Source organism: Rana temporaria, chromosome 6, assembly GCF_905171775.1.
Source record: "Rana temporaria chromosome 6, aRanTem1.1, whole genome shotgun sequence".
NCBI lineage: Eukaryota > Metazoa > Chordata > Amphibia > Anura > Ranidae > Rana > Rana temporaria.
In genome coordinates, this window is record NC_053494.1 from 86,795,661 (window position 1) to 86,818,095 (window position 22,435).

General features: G+C 44.5%; 1 protein-coding gene across 2 annotated transcripts in view; it reads left to right on the top strand.

Annotated features, from left to right (window-relative positions):
- The window catches only part of USP7 (ubiquitin specific peptidase 7), a 507,717-nt gene that overhangs the window by 361,926 nt on the left and 123,356 nt on the right, over positions 1 to 22,435 (top strand). For both annotated transcript variants that reach the window (XM_040356967.1, XM_040356966.1), the window contains 5 exons: positions 1,819 to 1,919; positions 14,591 to 14,744; positions 17,455 to 17,522; positions 18,655 to 18,763; positions 18,853 to 18,930. In XM_040356967.1, coding sequence (XP_040212901.1) covers positions 1,819 to 1,919; positions 14,591 to 14,744; positions 17,455 to 17,522; positions 18,655 to 18,763; positions 18,853 to 18,930 — 510 coding nt within the window. The remainder of the gene's footprint in view (positions 1 to 1,818; positions 1,920 to 14,590; positions 14,745 to 17,454; positions 17,523 to 18,654; positions 18,764 to 18,852; positions 18,931 to 22,435) is intronic.

The window sequence follows — 22,435 nt, forward strand, 5'->3', positions numbered from 1 at the left end:
TTAAATGGGAAGTTCACCTTTACAGAAAAAATCTGTAGGGTGAACTTACACAGGATGCTCTCCTTACTACCACTCTCCTCCCCCCCCAGGCCCGCTGACCTGGAGCGCGGCGATCACCCGCAAGGAGACATCGGGTCACAGGCTTAGAAATCCCCCGCAGCTTAATCTCCAAAATGTACATCTTCAGGAGGTACGTTTAGGAGAATTTTAACTGGTCGACGCAAACCTACGTAGCCCGTCCTGTCACCGTGGGTGGAGAGAGAAAGCCGTTGGGATTTGAAATCCCCGGACCGGTACTGCGGTGATGCAAGCTATCAGTGCGGGGGATTGCCGGACTCCAGGTTAGCGAGATGGGGAGGGGCTCCAGTGTAAGTTCACCTTATAGATTTTCTGTAAAGGTGAACTTACAATTTTAAGTAGAACTATAGGCAAAACTTTTTTTTTTTATTATTAATTTCGGATAGAGCAAGGCAGGGTGACCCATGTCAATTTATTTTTTATTTTTTTTTGCCACCAGTGTCCAACTGAGATTTCCCTTCACTTCCTGTCCTGTAGCCAAACAGGAAGTAAGAGGAAATCCCTGCAAATTAAGGGAATTTTTGGGGTTCCTCAGGCCGCCACCAGAACTAGAGTTACTATTGGAAGATTTCCCCTATACTACTACTTTAAGGACAACCCAAAATTTGGGATTTACTTTCACTTTCAGTGATGATGGTAAACAGGGCAAATACAGAGGGTGAATCTCCTTAACGGGGGGCACAGACAGCCATAAAACCCAACAAGTATTCTAATCCCTCCACTCTATCCAAAGCTAAAAAAAGGTATAAAAAAAATAAAACTGCTGCATAAATTTTGCCAACTGACGTACGTCACCGAAAATAGCCCTTAAAGTACAATTAAAAGCATAAAAGGAATAAAATTAAAAAAAAATTTAGTTTGTGCTTTAAGGGCTGTTTTCTGTGATGTATACCAGTTGGCAAAATGTATGCAGCAGCTACGGCTTCCATGTGCCACAGCTACCAGCGTTTATTTATTTATTTTCTGCAGGGTCATGTGCCAGAGCTTAGACTCATTTTAGTTTAGGTAAAATTTGTTAGCATTTAATTTCTCAACCTTAACCCCACTACAAGTGTAAACCTTTCCAGTAATCATAAGCACACGGCGAAAACAATTCTTACAACTACAGGTATTCTATTAGTCGTTTACCCTGAAATGGTTAACACACACACACACACACACACACATGTGGACTTGGTTTCCTAGGAATATATAATGAGGTAAATTTATGAAGAGGTCTAAGGTTTATGAACCGTTTTATCTCACAACATTTCTCACTTCAGAATGGTCAGTTGACAAGCATAATTACCGCAAGTGTGTTTTTTTTTTTTTCTCCCCTCATTAGATGGTTACAATAGCTTGTTTATTTGTTTTTACATCTCTTGTTGTTTTACCTCATTACTTTTTCACTCCAATAGTTCCATTCTCTGTTCTCCTCAATAGACTGTTCATTGAACTTCACAATTGGCAACAATCAGAAGCCAGTTGTACTTTGCAAGCGAATATGCAAATCGGCTTCAATAACTGATAGGTTTGGCTTTCTCATGGTGATCACATGATTGGAGCCCATACATCGCAGCAAACTGAATTGACAGGACTTTAATATGTACACACAGTTCCCTTTCACATAAACCGGAACTACATGATTAAAAAGCATATTACATTTTGATGGTAAAGAAGCTTGAATTATGAGAAAACCAAGGTATAAATCAGGTCTTGAGTATAAAAATCTTTTTTTTTTTTATTTTTTTTTTATTAAAGGAAGTAAAACCGAATTTAACGGAACGCATTCAAGATTATGATGTATCCCTTGATAAAGCACTTGATGAGCTTATGGATGGCGACATTATAGTATTTCAAAAGTGAGTATCTAAATTTAAATCTAATATAAAATTACCCTTAGTAGATTTATCAAGCTGTAGGCTGCGCTTTGCATAAAGTGAAGCGCTCAGATCTGACAGGTACCAAGTCCAAAAAAAAGCCTAAATTGGATACCAAGATGAACTTGCTTTTGGTTTCCTGATCACTTTTTTCATGCTTTAGCTCTCAGGGGTCTCCATAAGCAAAAGTCTCTGGTAAACATTCCTGCAGTGCTTCTGTTTCTATAGCCAAAAAGGTTGGCACATTGCATTAAGTGATTAAAGAACAGCGCACCAGAGCTTAAAGGGGTTGTAAAGGTTTGTTTTTTATTTTCTAAATCGGTTCCTTTAAGCTAGTGCATTGTTGGTTCACTTACCCTTTTCCTTTTGATTTCCCTTCTAAATGTTTTTTTTCTTTGTCTGAATTTCTCACTTCTTGTTCCTCAGTATGTTTGCCCCAATCATCTGAGCCGTTCTGGCTGGGGGTAAGTCAGCGTGCTCGCCCCCTCCCTTGGGACTACATCCCTGTGGGGAGACGCTGTAACCAATAAAATCTAATATCCTGATGTCCATATCTAGGACAGTGACAGCTAGGACAGTGCAAATAACCCATTTTTGGAAAGTTGACAGTCTGAGGCATTCTTGAGCTTTTTGAATTTGAAGTTTTTTGTCCAAATTTTTGAAGGTTGCATATTTTCATTAAAGTGGTTCAGTGGCACAATAGTATCGCTGTACTACTTTTTTCATTTTTTTTTTTACAATGAAGATCGTTGTAACAGTAAAGTTTTCAACTGTTGTGAATGGTTTAGCCATTCATGGCAGCTGTGATCACTAGAGATTGGCTACAGCTAAACGCATGGTACAGTCGGCCAATCGGAGCATAGGCAACACAGTTGTTAGTGATTGTAAACCCAAAATTAAACATATTGCAGCTTACCAATTCTTGGACAATAACCAACTTCATTTTATATAGCTCCTTTAAAGGTAGCTTCTTTACAAGAAAAGCATAATAAATATACAGGATAATCTATAGGAAAAAGGGACAATTAGGTAAAGGCTTGTCTAAAGAAAAATGTTTTTAGTTTTGATTTGAAGTCTACAGAAGTCCACTTTGATGATCTTTGGAAGTGAATTTGTGAGTTTTGGAGCATAGCAGTAAAAGGTTGTCTCCTATCGAGTAGGTGAGTAGAGGTTATGAGGGGAGGGGTTACTTTGATTAAAGTTCAGAGTGATAATGGGGTGCCAAGCCATGAAGAGCCTTATCGGTGAGCAAGAGGACAGCAGATGTTTGAACACATTGAAGTCTATTAATGGTGGATTTAGATACACCAGCGAGTAGAGCATTGAGTAGATGTGATGGTTGCATTTATTTTCTGGGCTCCATTCACTAAAGCATATCGAATTAGGTATTTGGGACATGTTACACATCTTCCCAAATATCGCATTCGATATTAAAAATGACATTTCACCATCCCTTTATGTGATTTTTACCTCCTAAAAGCAAAAATGCTCAGTAAATACAGCATAAAACAACGTTGGTCAATGCTCTAAAGCAGTGGTCCCCATCCTTTTTGGCACCGGGGACCGGCTGCATGGAAGAAAATTTTGCCAAGGCCCGGTTGGGGGGAGGTTGGGGATGGCATGCGAGGGGTAAGCGTTTTTTCGAGGGGCAATTTGTCAGCGCATTATTTCTATTTATTACATTGTAGTAATAAATAAAGTTAAACCCACCATAATGCAGAAACAGTGGGAGCTTTGAGTGTGTCACTTGCCACGCTGCCTGCCACCAGATGCGGATTGTCACTTGCCATGCTGCCTGCCACCAGATGCGGATTGTCACTTGCCATGCTGCCTGCCACCAGATGTGGTAAGGCCCCAACAGATGAAGCTAGTGCCCCCACTAGGCCCTGCTCACACTCACCCTGTCACTGGTAGTGTTGTCATACTCTGGGCTCCCCCATTAACAGTACTGTCATCTGCCCCTATTTATATCATAACCCCACATTACAGTCCTCAGTCCCCCCCACACATTACAGTACTCAGCCTTCCCCCCCACACATTACAGTACTCAGCCTTCCCCCCCACACATTGCCGTCCTCAGCCTTCCCCCCAGAAACATTACAGTCCTCAGCCTTCCCCCCCTCACACATTACTGTCCTCAGCCTCCCCCCCACACATTACAGTCCTCAGCCTTCCCCCCCCACACACACACATTACAGTCCTCAGCCTTCCCCTCCACACAATACAGTCCTCAGCCTTCCCCCCCACACAATACAGTCCTCAGCCTTCCCCCCCACACAATACAGTCCTCAGCCTTCCCCCCCACACATTACAGTCCTCAGCCTTCCCCCCCACACATTACAGTCCTCGGTTCCGTCCCCCACACAATACAGTCCTCGGTTCCGTCCCCCACACAATACAGTCCTCGGTTCCGTCCCCCACACAATACAGTCCTCGGTTCCGTCCCCCACACATTACAGTCCTCGGTTCCGTCCCCCACACATTACAGTCCTCGGTTCCGTCCCCCACACATTACAGTCCTCGGTTCCGTCCCCCACACATTACAGTCCTCGGTTCCGTCCCCCACACATTACAGTCCTCGGTTCCGTCCCCCACACATTACAGTCCTCGGTTCCGTCCCCCACACATTACAGTCCTCGGTTCCGTCCCCCACACATTACAGTCCTCGGTTCCATCCCCCACACTTAGGGACAGATCGGAGGGAGGCACAGCATGAGGAGAAAAGTTGCAGGGAGGGAGGCGGGACAGTTCTGGGTGGAGGGCCGAGGTAACAAACAGGCAATGTCCTAGCAGCCAATCGCCTGTTTGATAACCTCGGGCAGCTCTGCCCTCCACCCAGAATTGTTCCGCCTCCCGCTGTCGGCTCTATGAGCGACGCAGGAGGAAGAAAAGTCTCCTTGCGGTCCGAATGGCAGAGTGCCGCGGTCCGCATGTGGGGCTCTCTCATGCCGCCTGCTCGCGGCCTGGCTGCAGAAGTGCCGCGGCCCGGTAGTGGGCCGGGGGTTGGGGAACACTGCTCTAAAGGAAATGCATGCTTTAAATAAGTAGTGTCCAGTCACGTGATATTGAAGGAATGTAAAAATATAACAACCAATTTGGAGTAGTCACTATCTTTTTGGATAAGTAGTCTCTCAACAATGCATAGAAACCACATTTTTAATAAAAATGCAGGATTGTTACCTCCTGTTGAGATATTTTAGTTTCTCCTGTCATTTCGCCTGATTTTCAGAGATTTTTTTTTGGGGGGGGGGGGGGGTATATATATATATATATATATATATATAATTTGCTGCATAAGCCTCCCAATCACTCCAAACAATGTACTGTACATGCATATCACAATGGTCTAATCCCTTGTTAGAACATATTTCACAGGTAATGGGAATACGTGAATTTTTCACAAATATCTTTGGAGATATCTGTGGCGCAAATTTTCGCAAGGCAGAATTAGACTAAGTATTCTTGCAAAGGTGAGGAACATGAGCTGTTTAAAGGGTGTCACCTATTTGAAGGTTGGTAGATGGATACCAGATCTACACTATGAAAGAATATCAGAAAATGACAATGGGGGAGATTTACTAAAACTGGAGCTCAAAGAATTTGGCACAACTGCATAGTAACCAATCGGCTACTAGGTCAAAGCGTCCTCGAACAAGCTGAATTTTCAAACTGGTTACTATGGACAGCTACACCAGATTCTCTGGGCTCAAGTTTTAGTAACTCTCCCCCAATGGCTATTCTCTATCAAGACAGACATGTCCAAAGATATAGCAATGAATTTGAAAAACATGACCGCAAAAATTGTGTAGTGTAACTAAAGGCAAAACCTTTTTTCTCTTATCCATGGACGGACACAGCTTTCACAAGTCTTGACATACGGGGTTATATTCCTGTTCATAGGAGAGAGGACTAGGCAGAACATGTTGGATTTTTAAATACATGTTACTTTTACAGAGTTGAACAGCCCCGCCCAGGGGACAGTCCCTTCAGACATAACCCTCCTCCCTGCAGCATGCAGCCTCAGTTGTGTTTTTTTTTTTTTTTTTTCACATTCTTCTATCAACTACCGGCTGGGTGACAGGCTGGATATATAGATCCTTGTAGTCTCCCCAGTCCGGCCATCGAGCGTGAGCAGACCTTAGCTTTGCGCTGGGTCGGCCACGACATACCCCATGGCTCCTGGGGTGGCCGGTGGTTTTTTTTGCTCCAGAGTCCACACCTGATTGGGCTGTTTTTTTGTCTCACTCACAGTGGACCGGGCCGACAGCTACTCCAACTCAGTTGTATGCCTGTCATGAATGCACCAGCGGATCCTTGCATGTAAGTACTGTCCCTCTTGACTCGGCGGGTCGGAACGGCTTGGCATTCCTGGGGTTAGGGGGTTCTCCTATCCCTTTCCCTGCTCTGTCACATTTCCCTCTGCTGCTCTACAGACCGGGATGGACCTGTGCGGGGCCTCCATGTTTTTTTTTTTTTTTTTTTTGTGGGGGTGTACTCTGCCTCAGGGAAGTCTCTACTCGGCCTTCTCATCCACATCGCAGCGTTTCGCCGCCATTTTTAGCATGCCAGCTGATTACATTGAATTTCCCATTGGCGGCCATTTTGTCGTGGCCACGCTATGGCGCAGGTTGTTATTGCGGGCAGCCATTTTCTTGTGGTCGCGCCCTTTTATCTCTGAGGCGTCTGGCGGCCATTTTGAGTGGGTTTTGGCCTCTAGTGCTGGCTTCCTGAATGGCGGGCAGCACGAATCTCACAGAACTTTTCCTCACAACTTTTCCTCACAGCTTTTCCTCACAACACACGCTGTGTACAAAGGGCGGCGGCACTGAGCAGTCTCTTGCTGGGTTGGTGAGTCCCCTGGGTACCACCACCCCCCCCCCCCGGTCAGTTGACCAAGGAGGGTGGACTTGTTCAGGTCTTGAATAGGTCCCTGAGAGCTGTCTGTGGTGTTATGGAGTCGGTACTTGGCCCTTCCTCCCCAAACATGCCAGAGGTGGCAGCTGGTGCCCCTACGGTTCCCATGGACACTTTGTCGGCAGTCCTGGAATCATTTGTTGCCAGGGTGGAAGCGCCCCCCGCCATCTCTTGGGGAATGCTCTGACTCGGAGCCGGGCTTGGCTGCGGACCCCGGTTCTGGGTTGTCAGAGGATGCGGACCAGGACCTTCCTTGTGAGGAAAACCCCTCACCTTGGTCAGTACAGGACAAGGCACTTGTTAGTGCACTCATCAATGCTGTGAGGGGCTCCCTTAAGCTGGATGATGCAGCTGAGGTGTCCACTGAGGGCTCAGTCTCTCTTTTGGGTCGGACCGCTCTGTAAAGGTTTTTCCTTTTATGTATCCTTCTTTGACAAGTTCATTGATAAGGAATGGGAAAAGCTGCAGAAGTCCTTTGTGGTCCCTCATCGCCTGGCGTTCCGTTACCCTCTTGAGGACAGCCTTTTGAAAAAATGGGCTTCTCCGGTGGTTGATCTATTCCCCCCCCCCCCTCCCCCCGGTTGCTCTGTTGAATAAGGTAACCACTCTCCCCATAGAAGGGACCCCTGCTTTCAAGGACCATACTGAACTGATAGGAGGTCCGAGGCAGTGACCCACTCCATGTTTACCATGCTAGGGTCTGCATTGCGCCCCATTTTGGCTGCAACCTTGGTGTCTGACTCTCACGAAATAAGCAAAGGTTTTGCACCAGACTGTGGAGGAGCATCAGCTCCCTCCTGAGTATGTTAGGCTGGCTGACCAGTTGGTCCAGGGCCTTGTATATGTCTGTGATGCTACCCTGGATGCAGCCCCCTTGATATCCAGAGCCTCTGTTTCTGCAGTGGTGTTGTGCCGCCTGATTTAGCTGAAATGCTGGTCCGCTGACCAAGCATCCAAAAAGGCTTTGGCAGATTTACCCTTCAAAGGTGGAAGACTTTTTTGGTACCTCGCTGGTTTCTTTCCTGTCTGCCGAACTGATTCTTTCCCTCAAATCTCCCTCTCCTTCTGGCTCGTCGGTCTGCCCTATTGGGGCCTTTGCAAAACTTGCTAAGTTGCGGGGTAATTTTACATGTTCCGCAGGACGAGAGGTTTCAGGGATTTTATTCGAATCCGTTTGTGGTCCCGAAGGAGGACAGGACCCGTCCAATCTTGGACCTCAAAGCCCTAAAAGCCTTTGTGAGAGTATGGAAGTTCCACATGAAATCCATTTGCTCGGTGGTGTCTGCGCTCCATCCGGGGGACTTTCTGGCATCCTTGGACATAAAGGATGCATACTTGCATGTCCCAATTTGTGCAGGACACCAGAGGTTTCTGCGCTTTGCAATCAGAAGACCATTATCAGTTTGTGGCTCTTCCCTTTGGCCTAGCGTCAGGACCGAGAGTTTTCACCAAGGTGCTCGCACCGATTCTAGTTTGCTGAGACAGCGAGGCATTGCCATCGTGGGCTACTTGGACAATCTTCTTTTTAGAGCAGCTTCTGGCTCAGAATTAGAGGTGGATGTGTCTTTAGCCAGCCAGACCCTCCGAGAATTTGGGTGGGTGTTAAAACATCCAGAAGTCGGTCTTGGTGCCGACTCAGCGTTTTGGAATACCTGGGGTTGATTCTGGACTCTGGAGATGAGTCTTTCTTCCCTTGGAAAAATTGCACACTCTTCAGTCTGCGGTGAAGCTGTTGGCATCCCGCAAATGGTCATCTCTCTGGTTTTGCATGCGAGTTCTGGGCCTGATGGTAGCCTCCTTCCTGCGGTGGGCGGAAAGAAGCATGTCGGCCGTCTACATTCCGGGCATAGAAAACTGGCAGGCAGGCTACCTAAGTTGCCAGACCAGGGGGAATGGTCATTGCATCCGAAGGTGTTTCAACTCCTTTGCAGGAGGTGGGGCATGCTGGATGTGGATCTCCTGGCTTCTCGCCTCAACCGCAAGGTGTCGAGGTTCGTGGCCAGGTCTAGAAATCCATGGGCAGTCACGTTGGTGGCCCAGTGGTGTCAGTATCGACTAATTTATGCCTTTCCCCCACTGAAGTTGCTTACTCGTCTGCTCCGCAGAGTGGAGGCTGAAGGGATCCAGATGATTCTAATCGCTCCAGATTGGCCCTTGGTACGCCGATCTCGTGCACCTGGTGGCGGATGCACCCTGGCGGCTGCCAATTCAAGAGGACCTTCTGTTTCAAGGTCCTATTCTTCATCCTGCTTAACAGTCGCTGGCTTTAACGGCATGGCTGTTGAAAGCCAGGTACTAAGGGACCAAGGTCTTTCCGATTCGGTTATCTCAACCATGTTGAGGGCAAGGAAGTCTTCTTCCAGGAATATCTACCATCGCACCTGGAAGGTCCTACATCTCTATGTGCGAAGAGATGGGATGGCGTCCACGGATATATTCGGTTTCCAGGGTCCTGCTGTTTTTACAGCGTGGAGTAGATCAGAAACTTGCCTTAAGCACCATTAATGGACAGATTCAGCCTTGGCTGAGTTCTTTCAACAACCCTTGGTGGCACATTCTCTGGTCGGTACCTTTGTTCAGGGGGTTTGGTTTGTCATGTACTTCCCCCTATTAAACCACCTCTTCCTCCATGGGATTTGAAGCTGGTGCTCTCGGTTCTTCAAGAACCTCCTTTTAGAAACATCAGAGAAATTCCTCTCAACACTATCTCAGAAGGTGGCCTTTTTAGTGACCATTAAGTCTGTCAGACGTTTTTCTGAATTGGCGGCCTTGTCTTGCAAGTCGCCATACTTGGTCCTCCATAAGGATAAGGGGGTGTTGCGCCCTCAACCTTCCTTTCTTCCGAAGGTTGTTTCGGCCTTCCACCTTAACGAGGGCATTGTACTTCCGTCCTTGTCCCCTCGGCCGGCACATCCTAAAGAGGTTGCATTACATACTGATAGCCCACCCCCCCACAGTTCGAATGACTCCCTAGGACACACAACTCCTTGATCGCCCCCTAGTGTTTAACCCGTTCCGCCAAGCTCGTGCGCAGAAGCGAACGCATACGTGAGGTATTGTCGCGATTGGTAGAATGAGAGCAATAATTCTAGCCCTAGACCTCCTCTGTAACTCAAAACCTGCAACCTGTAGAATGTTTTAAACGTCACCTATGGAGATTTTAAAGGGTAAACGTCTCGCCATTCCACGAGCGGTTGCAATTTTGAAGCCTGATATGTTTGGTATCTTCCCCAAAAAAGTGCTCTTGTAGGACCGCTGCGCAAATGCAGTGTGAAAAAGTATTGCAACGACCGCCATTTTATTCTCCAGGGTGTTAGAATAAAAAATATATTTCATGTTTGCGGGTTCTAATTGGAGGCAAGGAGAGGGCAGTGAAAACAGTGAAAAACACATTACTGCTGTTTTGCTACTTGTAATGTAACTACTTGTAATGCCAACGGCCACCACAAGATGGCGCCAGATTACAGAAGGGAGCTTAGGCCTGCAGAAGGCCTAAGCTTCCTTCTGTGAAGGCCGCAAAGCCGCGGCCTCAATTACCGGCAATTGAGTCCATGGCCTTCTGCAGGAAGTCGCAATTGCGACTGGGCGCCCGGATTTTGTCGAGCCCTGGTTTAACCCCTTCCCTGCCAGTGTCATTTATACAGTAATCAGTGGCTCTCTGTATAAATGACAATGGTCCCAAAATAGTGTCAAGTGTCCGCCATATTGTCGCCGTTCCGATAAAAATCGTAGATCACTGCCGTTGCTAGTAAAAAATGTTATATTTATATATATATATATATATATATATATATATATATATATATATATAATTTTTTTTTTTTTTTTTTAAACTGTCGCTCCTTTTTTCTTTATAGCGCAAAAAGTAAAAACCGCAGAGGTGATCAAATACCACCAAAAGAAAGCTCTATTTGTGTGTGGGGGGGGGGGGGGGGGGGACGACGTTGATTTTGTTTGGGTACAACGTCACACGACCGCGTAATTGTCAGCTAAAGCGACCCAGTGCTGAATCACAAAAAATGCTCTGGTCAGGAAGGTGGCAAATCCTACCGGAGCTGAAGTGGTTAAAGTTCCACCTTTTAATATTCTGCAGACATAACATTTTGAGATCATATTAAAAACTCTTTATCTTGGCGGATCCAGCTCTGGATTCAGGGTTGTGTGGTTGCAGATCAATTACACCAACTGCCTTCTGCCCTTTTTTCTTTGTAGATGGTTAGTGATGGTTGATTGCGTCGGCTATACCAATCATTTATTTTATTGATGTATGGCAGTGCCTCCAATCCAAAACTATTTACTAAAGAGAATTGCACTAATAACTATTCCAGAGATTCTTTGCCCTTTGCAGATATTCTATAAACTTAGATGAAAGTACAGATTGGGAAACTATAGAAAAAACTTTTAAAGTAAGTCACTGTACACTCACCATTAATAAACCGTGAAATTGGGATGGTGACAAAGGCACTAAGTTTTTGCTTGTAATGAATTTATAAATTATTCATTGCCAAATATATTATCTTTCACCAAAAAATCTTTATTGAGATTTGTAAACAAAACATTAACCCAAAAAATAAATAAAAACATTTACATACTGTTACCCACGCAGGGGTATAAAAGTATAGAAATATCAGTAATGCAATTCAAAGGCATGGGGTAATTGTGGTGTGGCTTTGCACCATACATCTTTCAAGCAGTGTTGAGAAACAGATGGCATAAAGTAGCATAGGTTTCAACAGATGGCCCTGTGGGGGGTGAGTGTACAAAGAAAGGGGTTATAAGGCGTATACTGTTAATCAGTTTTGATGTATACTCTTGGAGCAAACAATTTCCAATTTATGAATACGCAATTTTATTTCTAAACTTGGCAGATAATCTGTGGTTGACCAACTCTGCCCATTAACCCTCTGCAGTCAAATTCACAGGTGGGGGGATCGTCTGTTAATTATGCCAATACATCAAAATATAACCTAATCTCCAGGTATTTGGGTACCGTGATGAGGTAGCAAATCAGCCAGCACAAAACTATTGTACACATAAAACAAAGAAAATCTTTACGAAAATCTGCAACTATAGTTATCTTCCGAATAGGGGAAAGGGATCGCTTGGCTTAAAAGTGCAGGGTATTAGGATGGCTGCCGACCAATGCGGGGAGATGGGTTAGATTCCACATAAGCTTGGCTTTTCAAAATGGCATTTTCAGTCTGATGTGTGTCTTCTTGTAGATTGTTGTAAGTCCTCTTGTGGATGATGGGTATCAATGATTGTGAGTGTGATGGATGTTATCCCTTGTCTCCCTGAGCTTGCTATTTATTCCCTGAAAACAACTTCTGAAACCTGCCCAGATGTAGTCTTATCTCTCATGGGTGGGTCCGATTATTAACCATTTGCGTGTATAATCAATAAGTGACTTGACCACTAAATGGGACTAGAAATGTCTATCTTCAGGTTTTCAGGGAAAGCCTGCATTCTATATCTAATCTTTATAGAATTAATACATTTTTTCTTCTAAGATTTATCGGTCATGTTGGAGGTCATGGAATATCGTTCAGAGTCTGGTGGCCTTGCGATTAACCTTTAAATTATTATACACTTAGTCTGTACACCTAAAAATATTTCTATGCATGTCTTAATTATGAAGCACAGATATACAAACCTAGTAATAATAATTTTTTGTCCATATATTCAGTTGTGATGAAGTCTCAAATATTTCAGGGAACATGGTCGGTAGAAGACCATACTCTCCATCGCCATTTTGGGCCTTAGCGCTGTCAGACTGTCCCTCCAACACTGGACCCTCCTTTATAAAGGTGCCACATATACGGGTGCAGTTAACCAACACAGTGACCTATATCAGCTATCAAGGTGGTACGAGGAGCCTGGCTGCTCTGAGAGAAACCATATTCTGTCATGGAAAGAAATTCCATGCCTTTCGATCTCGGTGGTCCACATCCCTGGAGTGGACAGCAGTCAGATTATCTTGGCTGCCACTGCTTTTACCAAGGGGAAACGTTTTTTCAAGATTTGTTCAGTCTGTTGTGTCAAAAGTGGGGAACTTCGAATGTGGACAATGTAGCTTCCAAATAAAACAAACTACCTGTCCTGTTTCAAATAAGAACCATAGGTTGTTTAGCTCTGGCCTTGGTTGCCCCAGTTATTCCCTGGTCTCCTTTCAGGCTAATCTATGCCTTCCCTCCACTAAGAATACTACCTCTCCTGCTGCACAAAATGGGCTCTAAGGAAGACAGTGATTCTTTGTGCCCCAATTTAACTCAGAAGAACTTAGTACACAGACATACTCAGATTCTTGCAGAAGGTACATGGCTTCTTTCCAAAAGGCCACATCCACTCTATCAAAGCCCTATATTCCACTCTGCTTTACAGTCTGCTGTTAAACTTGATGGTTTTTGGAACCCATGTCTTAAAGTGATATTAAAGGCAGACTTTTTTTTTTTTTTTTTAACAGCAAAAATGTGATACTTGCTGCATTCAGTGGTTTTGCACTGAGCAACCCCTAGCCTCTTCTTGGGCTCCCCACTGGCAAGCAGCTAGTCTGTGTGTCAAACTTTTTTTTAACGTTTTCTCGTATCAGACCCCCTTTGCAGCTCCATTTGCTTCCTTGGGACTTAAATTTGGTCCCCCCTCCCCCCCCACCCAAAGAAATAAAGGTTTACACTTGCAAGGACACACTGATTTAACTTGTTTGGCTATACTTCTCCTATAGAGCACAGGGGTGTAATTCTGCAATCCTGTGTCCAGTCTCTAAAAAGGTCCCAATCATGTGGTTGCAATCCGCACAGAAGCCTGGACCAGCAGCTGGCTCAGCCTTCCAGCGATCTGCTGAGAACCTTCGCCAGTGAATCTTTCCCACTACACTGCTCCAGCACTGGTGGGGCAGAGCAGAGAGCCAGTGATTGACCGTCTGAAGATTGCGAGCGCAATAATCAGCGGTTTTTGCTCAGTTCTCAATCTTAGAGGGGGCAAGAGATTTTTTTTTTTTTTTATTCTAAAAATGTGATTGCTATGTTAATTTTAAGTGCTACATTTTGAGATTTTGTTGGATTTTTGCTTTGCCAGGAAAATCTGTTTCCTGAAATGCAGTGCAGACACAGAACCCACCCATCTGTTCTTTCCATTGCTTGCTAAAAAAAACTTGGGCTAGTTGGCGTTGGAGGGGTTATATAGGGGGATGTCTCTATAGCCTTCCATTATTTGCCAGTGTCAAATTACCTGAAGGTAGCTGCAGATATCCCAGTTGTAGTAATTTAAAGCAACCCATGCCCTGCACTGTACTCCAGGAACATGTTAGGCACTTAGAAGTAAAAAATCCTTTTACCATATGTGTTTTTTATTCCTGGAATGCCTTTTTGATTTTGCCATCAATTGTATGACTTTTTTCCTAATTGCTAACTCACATAATGCCATGCAAGGTTATTATAGTATGGATATTCTTTTATATTTTCAAAGAGTTGAACTCTTGTAGACTTTCACTAGTATTTGCTAGGACTCAACATACATATCTATTTTATTTGTTTATAGGTGATAAGTTAAAAGTGACATATACATATATATTTTGCGGCTGTAGTCCCAGATATCATACCTTTTTATACCTGATGCATGCTGTACAGTATATTGACTGGGTTCCACAGTATTTTACAAGATGGTGGTGAAATTATATATCCATTTAAGAATGTTTGATTGACTTTTATTAACTTTAATGATAAACATTTTTTTTCCCCCAGAGATGACCCAGAGAACGAGAGCAGTGAGCTGGCAACTGCCAAGGAGTACTTTAGAGACCTTTATCACCGTGTTGATGTGATCTTCTGTGACAAGACAATTCCTAATGATCCAGGATTCGTGGTTACGTTGTCTAACAGAATGAATTACTCTCATGTATGTATGTTAAATGTCAGTTACTTTAAGATCATTTGTTTTTTTACATTAGGTTTTTAGCAAAATACGGTACATGGATACCGTTCAAAACTAAGTTGACACGTCTTCAATGAAAACCTGTATAAATACTGTAGTACTAAAAGAAAAAAACAGCCGTGGCTACTCCGCAACATAGCTGTAGAATTCAGGGAAAATGTATCGGAATATATCAACTACAAGAGGGTTCCCAACCACCAAGAAAGCATGGCCTCTAAAGGGGGGGAGCAAGAGCATAGGAGGGCTATAAAGGAGGGCTATAAACTGGCCAGAATCAAGTGGCAAGGTCTTCGATGTACCTAGAAACATTTTTTTAAAAGCTGTTTAATCAATGAGATTTTATGTAATTTGGGTCAATGTAGTACATTTACCCAATGGTAGTTTTTATAGTATAGGAGCCATAAGTCCTATATAATGGTAAATGAAAAATAAGACGTGCTGCACGCTAGAGGCGTTATTTTTTTTTATTTTTTTTAGATGAACTGAAACCCTGGTCTCTAGATCCTTATTAAAAACAAGTACTATTAATGTCGTTTGTTAATCGTACATTACAGGCACAGAGGATTTATTATTCATGGTTACCTAGGTTATGCTCCCACCCTTAGGTAAATGAACACTGGCCAACAAAGCAGATATCCTGCCTGGTTATCACTGCCCAGCTAAACCTCAGTTTTTAGCTCTTGTCTTTAGGTGATGATGTGCCATTGTATGTCTGTGAAAATCTGTTGTGCGTTCTGCTTCCAAAATTCCTGGCTTGTTTTTTACACCTGATATCAGGTGTACAGTCTACCCAGTGACCTCACTGACAGGGTGCTATACAGGTCCAGGGCAGTTTTCCCCTGGAGTGGATTCAAGTCCTTGAAGACACTGGGGCATGCTTGCTGTGATGGGTTATGACTGGGCCTGCTGGCTCTGAATACTAGTAGAGAAATGTATTATTTTCTCCAGGCTGTGTCTTGGGGACACTTGCTGCCAGTTTCACTATGAGGTGAAATATTGCAGTAGGTGACTGCCAAAGGGGTAATTTTCTCTAGTCTTGGGCACAGTACATGTGCTTTTCTATCTCTCTCAGCTTACACATCATATGGTTCATGGCACCACCGCACCAGGCTTTAGTCTGCTCGGCAGCATTCTGCCTTCAAGGGGGTTGATTGCCACATAGGTTTTCCTGCTTAGGCCGACTCTCCCCTCAGCTGAGTGGCCGCCTTCTGGGATTTACAGGCCTTTTTTACCCTTATCAAGCAATGGCCTCCCACAAGCAGAGAGGGGTGGTGGCTAAGATGGTGTGGTAGACTCCCGATTCCCTCTGTCATCTGCAGCTGTGTTTCAGGTATTAACCAATTCCTATCAGGATTTTTTATCTCTTTATATAGACATGTCAGATTGGAAGTGGTTAAAGAAGCCACGGATAAGAGGTTAGAGGCCCCCTTAAAGTCTGGGTAAAATGTACGCTCTGTTCTAGAAAATTGGATCCAGAGGACCTTGCCACTTGGCAGCTTCTGGAAAACGTTCTTAGAGCCTTGAGTTTATTGGTGGATGCCTTTTTAAAGACTCCATAAGGCAGTATTTAGCGTTGAGCACTATTTATGTCCACATGAGAAGGATCCTATTGCTCAAGTATTGGCCAGCAGAACTTCGGTGCAAGGAGCAAATTTAGAGGCTGCTCTTGGAGGGTGAATGCTTGCTTGGATTATTCTTGGATTATCCTTGGATGCCTTTATCCAGAAGGTGACTATGGGGAAGAGCACGCTCTAATCTACCTAAGAATCCTAAGTAGTGTTCTTCTTAACTCTTTGAGTTGTTTGAATTTGACATTTACAACTTTATTTCAGCAGTCGGATTCCCTGTTTGTTCGGCCTTCGGGTCATTCGAAGTGCAAGGCAGTTCGGTTATCACCTCTATGAGACAAGGGGAATACCTGGCATCCAAGATGCCTGTGTGCGTATTCCCATCTATGCATCTCATCGGTGCTTTTTGCAGTTTCTGCAATCCTCTTCCCCAAGTGTATTTACAAAGGTCCTAGTATTTCTGCTATTCTCAGAATTCAGGGCATCCAGGTCATGGGTTTTTTAGAGCACTGTTTGTCAACCCTGTCCTCAAGTACCCCCAACAGGCCATGTTTGCAGGTATTCCTTTATCTTGTGCATGTGCTTTTAAATCTGAGTGAATGGCTTTTGGACCGCTGTTTTATCTAAGAGAAATTCACAAAACATGGCCTGTTTGAGGTACTTGAGGACAGGGTTAAGAACCACCTATTTAAAGCACCTTCTCCTGAAGGATGTCCACAAACCATTTCAGATGCTCCAGGCTTTTGGTTGGGTGATCCGTTTCCAAAAAATGTCCCTCCAGCCTTCTCTCTGCCTGGAATATTTGGTCTGGTCCTGGATACAACCCAGAGAAGAAAATTCCCTCTCTGAGCATATGCTCGTGGAAAGGTCAGATATTTCACATTGGGGATTGTAAATGAGTACTAGGCTTTATTATAGCCACCTACTGGTCTTCCTTTTACAAGGATATGGTAGGCAGCCACAACTTTTTATTTGCTTTGACTGTCACCAAACCATCACCGGCCTCCAATTTTCAATTACGGTAAGTTTTATTAGTTTAAATAGTGAAGTCTCGTGACAGGGTCTCTAAGTATGTACACAAAATATTGTGGAATGCTTTCTTTCAGGTTGCGAAGACTGTTGCGCAAAGACTTAACACTGATCCAATGCTCCTGCAGTTTTTCAAATCTCAAGGGTAAGCAGTATATTTTTGAAATTTTTCTAAACGGCTAAAATGTAACTTTGTTGATGTGGGGAACCTATGCGCAAAACCAGCCTACCCAGGGCACTACAAAACTAAACCAACTATTAAATAAATAAACTAAGCAGCAGCCACAACAATTAAGTGCTCACTGGTAACAAGTAATCAAGGGGGGGGGGGGGTGAAATGGCGCTAAGCAAGCGCCATTTCACCCCCCCTTCATAAAATGTAACTTTACTTTTAGTAAAGCTGAACTATAGGCAAACCCTAAATACACAGAATAAATACATATTATATAAGGAAACTGTTTTGCCTGCCAAAGGCTTTGTATTCATCCAGCTCCAAGATTTAAACAGCTCTGTCACACTGCACAGTCTTGTCTGGCTTGAAGGTATACCTAACCTTTCTATGCTGCCTCTTAGTAACACTTGCATATCTCCTTCCCACCCCCAGTCTGTGACTGGACAGTTAGGCTGCTTTCACACTGGGGCAGGGGCGGCGTTGGCAGTAATGCGCCATTAATTTTTAGTGTAGGTATTCGCTGGCGGGTGCTTTTTTTTTTATATTTTACAAACATTTGCTGAATCTGAGTGCATAATTTTCAGTGTCACCACAGTGCAACCACCTTGTGCCATGTTCAGGCTTGTGCTTAAATTCCTGTCTTGCAGTAGACCATTTAAATTCCACTAATTCATTTTTATTTATTTGAATGGCACTTAGGGGAAATAGTAACCGGTATGATATAACTCATGCTTTTCAAGTTTAAAGCAATGTTTATGTAGGGACAATTGGTTTACTTGTAGCCTAATGAAAATAAATTTATATTCTTACCTTCCGGTAGCCAATGAGTTAAAACGCCTCTTGTTGCTTCCTAGCCATTGCAAGTATTTGACCATTCAGGTGGGTCACGTACTTCTAACCCCCTCCATAGTATCAACTCTTGGGTATGCTTTTAGATACAAGTCACCCTGTGTTGATGGGGTCACTAAAAGTTAAATTTTCCTGAGAGCACTAAAAAAATTCAAGCATTTGTGACACAGATGGTTCGCTGTGTCATTCCCTGGTGCTATAATGCTATAGTATTGTTGCCTGTTTAGTCTGTTGCTTATAACTAACTTATTTATAGTTACAGGGATGGTCCTGGAAACCCTCTTAGGCATAATTATGAAGGAACTTTAAGAGACCTTCTACAATTCTTCAAGCCTAGACAGCCCAAGAAACTATATTACCAGCAGGTACATCCACTTACTTTAACAAAATTATCAGGTAAAAAATATAATTATGTAGATGACTTAAATTTTTTTTTTTTTTTTTTTTTTTGCAGCTTAAAATGAAGATCACAGATTTTGAAAACAGAAGAAGTTTCAAGTGTATATGGCTAAATAGCCAATTCAGAGAAGAGGTTTGTAATTGTCTGTGTGTGGTGTTGAATACTAAGGCTTTTATATGGTAAATTTCAATAGTAAATGAATGTTCTAAGACAGTGGTTTCAATTCATGGGCATTAAAGCACAATGCATGCAAAAGTCTATGCTTGAACAGTTTAGACTTTATTCTTTACATAATGCCATAGGTATGATTTTTCACAGCTACAATTTCTCACCAAATCACATTAAAACGTATGTACTGTTGTATTCTGTGATACAGATTCTATTTTGCATTTTTTTTTAAAGCACAGTATGCGTTTGTCATCCTCTTTAAAGTGGTTTTAAACACTTGCAAACCACTTTTTAATACAGGTAAGCCTATAATGGGGCTTACCTGTAGCTACCCCGGATTTCTATCAAACCTACACAGAGATATCCCCTGTATCAGCATGTGACGTCATCGGCACATGCGCACTAAAGCAATAACGCGTTCGTGCCATTGCTTTAGCTAGTGTGCCGTTACCAGTGGCTCCTGTGTGCATGAGTGGGAGTGATGTCATCGTGGCCCTGGGCAATCACAGCGATGGAGCCCGCGATACCCAGAAGTAACTCGGGGAGCAATGTCGCCGGCCAGAGCTGTGTATGTGGGCCGCTACGGGGGGGTTCTATCTAAGGTGAGTATTTCATAATAAGCTAGTATGCTATGCATACTAGCTCTTTATATTTTTGTCTTGCAGGTGTTTTTTTTTTTTTTTTTTTTTTTTTTGTGTGTGTTTAAAACTACTTTAAATTCCCTCTGAATTTCACAAGATGTGCTTTTATCTTCAGTTGCCCAGCAAGCAAACTAGGAACACCACAACATATGTGCGTACCTAAATCCAAAATTGTAATATACTGTAGCCTACAGGGCCTCAGATTGGGGTGGCTGCTCTAGTTTAAATTTAAAGGGGCTTGTTTTGTTTTTTTAATTATCAGCTCACAAGATTTCTTGCAAGATCAACAGTATTTTTTCTAACTGGTATAATAAAACACGTTTATATATTTAACACACTGCAAGGTGGCCAATAAGTTTTTTTTTTTTATTGTTGAATTTTAGATAATGCTTTAAAGCAACACTGTAGGTTATTTTAAAAGTACGGGTCAGAAGCATTGCTGAGATAAGGGCATCCAGTGCCCAAGGCATAGATGCCAGACTGTGCACCCAGTAGTCTTCTGAAGCTTGGTTCCCAATCCCAGCTGTCACTGTGTACTTGTCTTGGTATCACTGTTCAGCTCTGGGCCCACTAATTGGGTTTCACATGGACCTGGAAGTGCGTTGTGATATTGTGTATTCCTCTACCTGTACCTTTGTGTTCTCTGTTGGTCTCCTTGCGCAGATCGTTTTTTGCGCTGAACTGGCCACAGGCAAGAAAAAAAGCAGATAACCAAAGAGCATAACTAGAAACCCAAGGGACTCTTGGCCTTCCCACTCCACCCTCCCACAAAAAGTGTACAAAACCTTAAAGGGGTGGTTCACCCGAAAAACTACATTTTCTTATTCCACTGCCCCCCCACATTACAATCCGATTAAGGCTCTTATTATTTTTTTCATGCTGTACATACCTTAGTACAGCATATTCACCCGTGCATCCGGGTTGCGAGTCCCGCGGGAGTGGGTGTTCCTCACATGCCGGTGATTGACGGTTTGCCCAAAAACGAGCTCCCCCCGTCGCGTAAGCCGTGTCACGGTTGGCGAAAGGAGCCGAACAGCAAATCGGCGCTATACTGCGCATGCGCATCGCCGTTCGGCTCCTTTCGCCAATCGTGACGCGGCTTACGCGACGGAGGGGGGGGGAGCTAGTTTTTGGGCAAAATGTCAATCACACACATGTGAGGAACGCCCACTCCCGCGGGACTCGCAACCCGGATGCACGGGTGAATATGCTGTACTAAGGTATGTACAGCATGAAAAAAATAAGAGCCTTAATCGGATTGTAATGTGGGGGGGCAGTGGAATAAGAAAATGTAGTTTTTAGGGTGAACCACCGCTTTAAAGCGGAGTTCCGCCGAAATAAAAAAAAAAAAGTTGGCAGCTACAAATACTGCATCTGCTGATTTTTAAAATGGGGAAACTTGCCTATCCAGGGCGTCTGTGATGTCTTCACCCAAAGCCGACCCATCCCTCGGCTCCCGGGTGGAGGTGCCGACATCTTCGGTAAGGGAATCGGTAGGTAAAGCCTTGTGGCTTCACAGCCTGGTTCCCTACTGTGCATGCGCGAATCGCGCTGCACACACACTGACTGGTCCCTGCTGTTTTCTGGGACCTGTGTGACTCCCAGAAGACAGCGGGGGGGATGGAGGAGGGGCCGGACATGGTGTAGATTGCCTCCGTTTCTGTGGCAATCTATCTCCGGAAGTGGAAGCAAATACCTGTATTAGACAGGTATCTGCTCTCCCTGTGCCAAATGTGACTCCGGAGGGGAGGAGGAAAAGGATAAGCGGAAGTTCCATTTTTGGGTGGAACTCCGCTTTAACATGACAAGCTACAAAATACTGAAGAGGATATGGTGGCAATATTAAAGCGGAGTTCCACCCTCTTTCACAACATAGCTTCATCCCCTGTAGGTCTGTCCCCTTATGACGTTTTGGCATATATTTATTTTTTAGCTTTTAAACTCAGTTATATTGTATTCCCATTTACATCCCCGCCGCGGCAGCAGCTGCCTCGGCGTCATAAACGGACCGCTATGCCTCCTGGGAGAATACATCGCAGAATTGCAGAGGAATCAGCTTGATGTCGGGGGGCGGGACCAGCACAGCAGCCGAAAACACCAACATCAGCTGAGCCAATGGTATGGGATCTGGGCGGGACGCTACGTGTATGCAGCCCCGCCCACTTTCTAAAGCAGCCCAATCATTGGCTGATGTTTAATATCTGCATGGCTCCGCCCCCCCCCCGGTTCCGCCCGCCCCCGACATCACGCTGACAGCTGGTCTCTGCATTTAGTTACATATAGTGTAACTGAAGCAGACAAATCGGCTCAGTGTGAAACTGCCAGTGCCAAGCAGTGACGCCAAGCAGTGACACCAGCCAGTGCCAAGCAGTGACACCAAGCAGTGACACCAGCCAGTGCCAAGCAGTGACACCAGCCAGTGCCAAGCAGTGACACCAGCCAGTGCCAAGCAGTGACACCAGCCAGTGCCAAGCAGTGACACCAGCCAGTGCCAAGCAGTGACACCAGCCAGTGCCAATCAGTGCCTGCCAGTGACACCAGCCAGAACCAAGCAGTGACACCAGCCAGAACCAAGCAGTGACACCAGCCAGTACCAAACAATGACACCAGCCAGTACCAAGCAGTGACACCTGCCAGTGACACCAGCCAGTACCAATCAGTGACACCAGCCAGGACCAAGCAGTGACACCTGCCAGTGACACCAGCCAGTACCAAGCAGTGCCACCCAGTGACACCAGCCAGTACCAAGCAGTGACACCTGCCAGTGACACCAGCCAGTACCAACCAGTGACACCAGCCAGTACCCGGGAACTCAGCACAGCACAGGG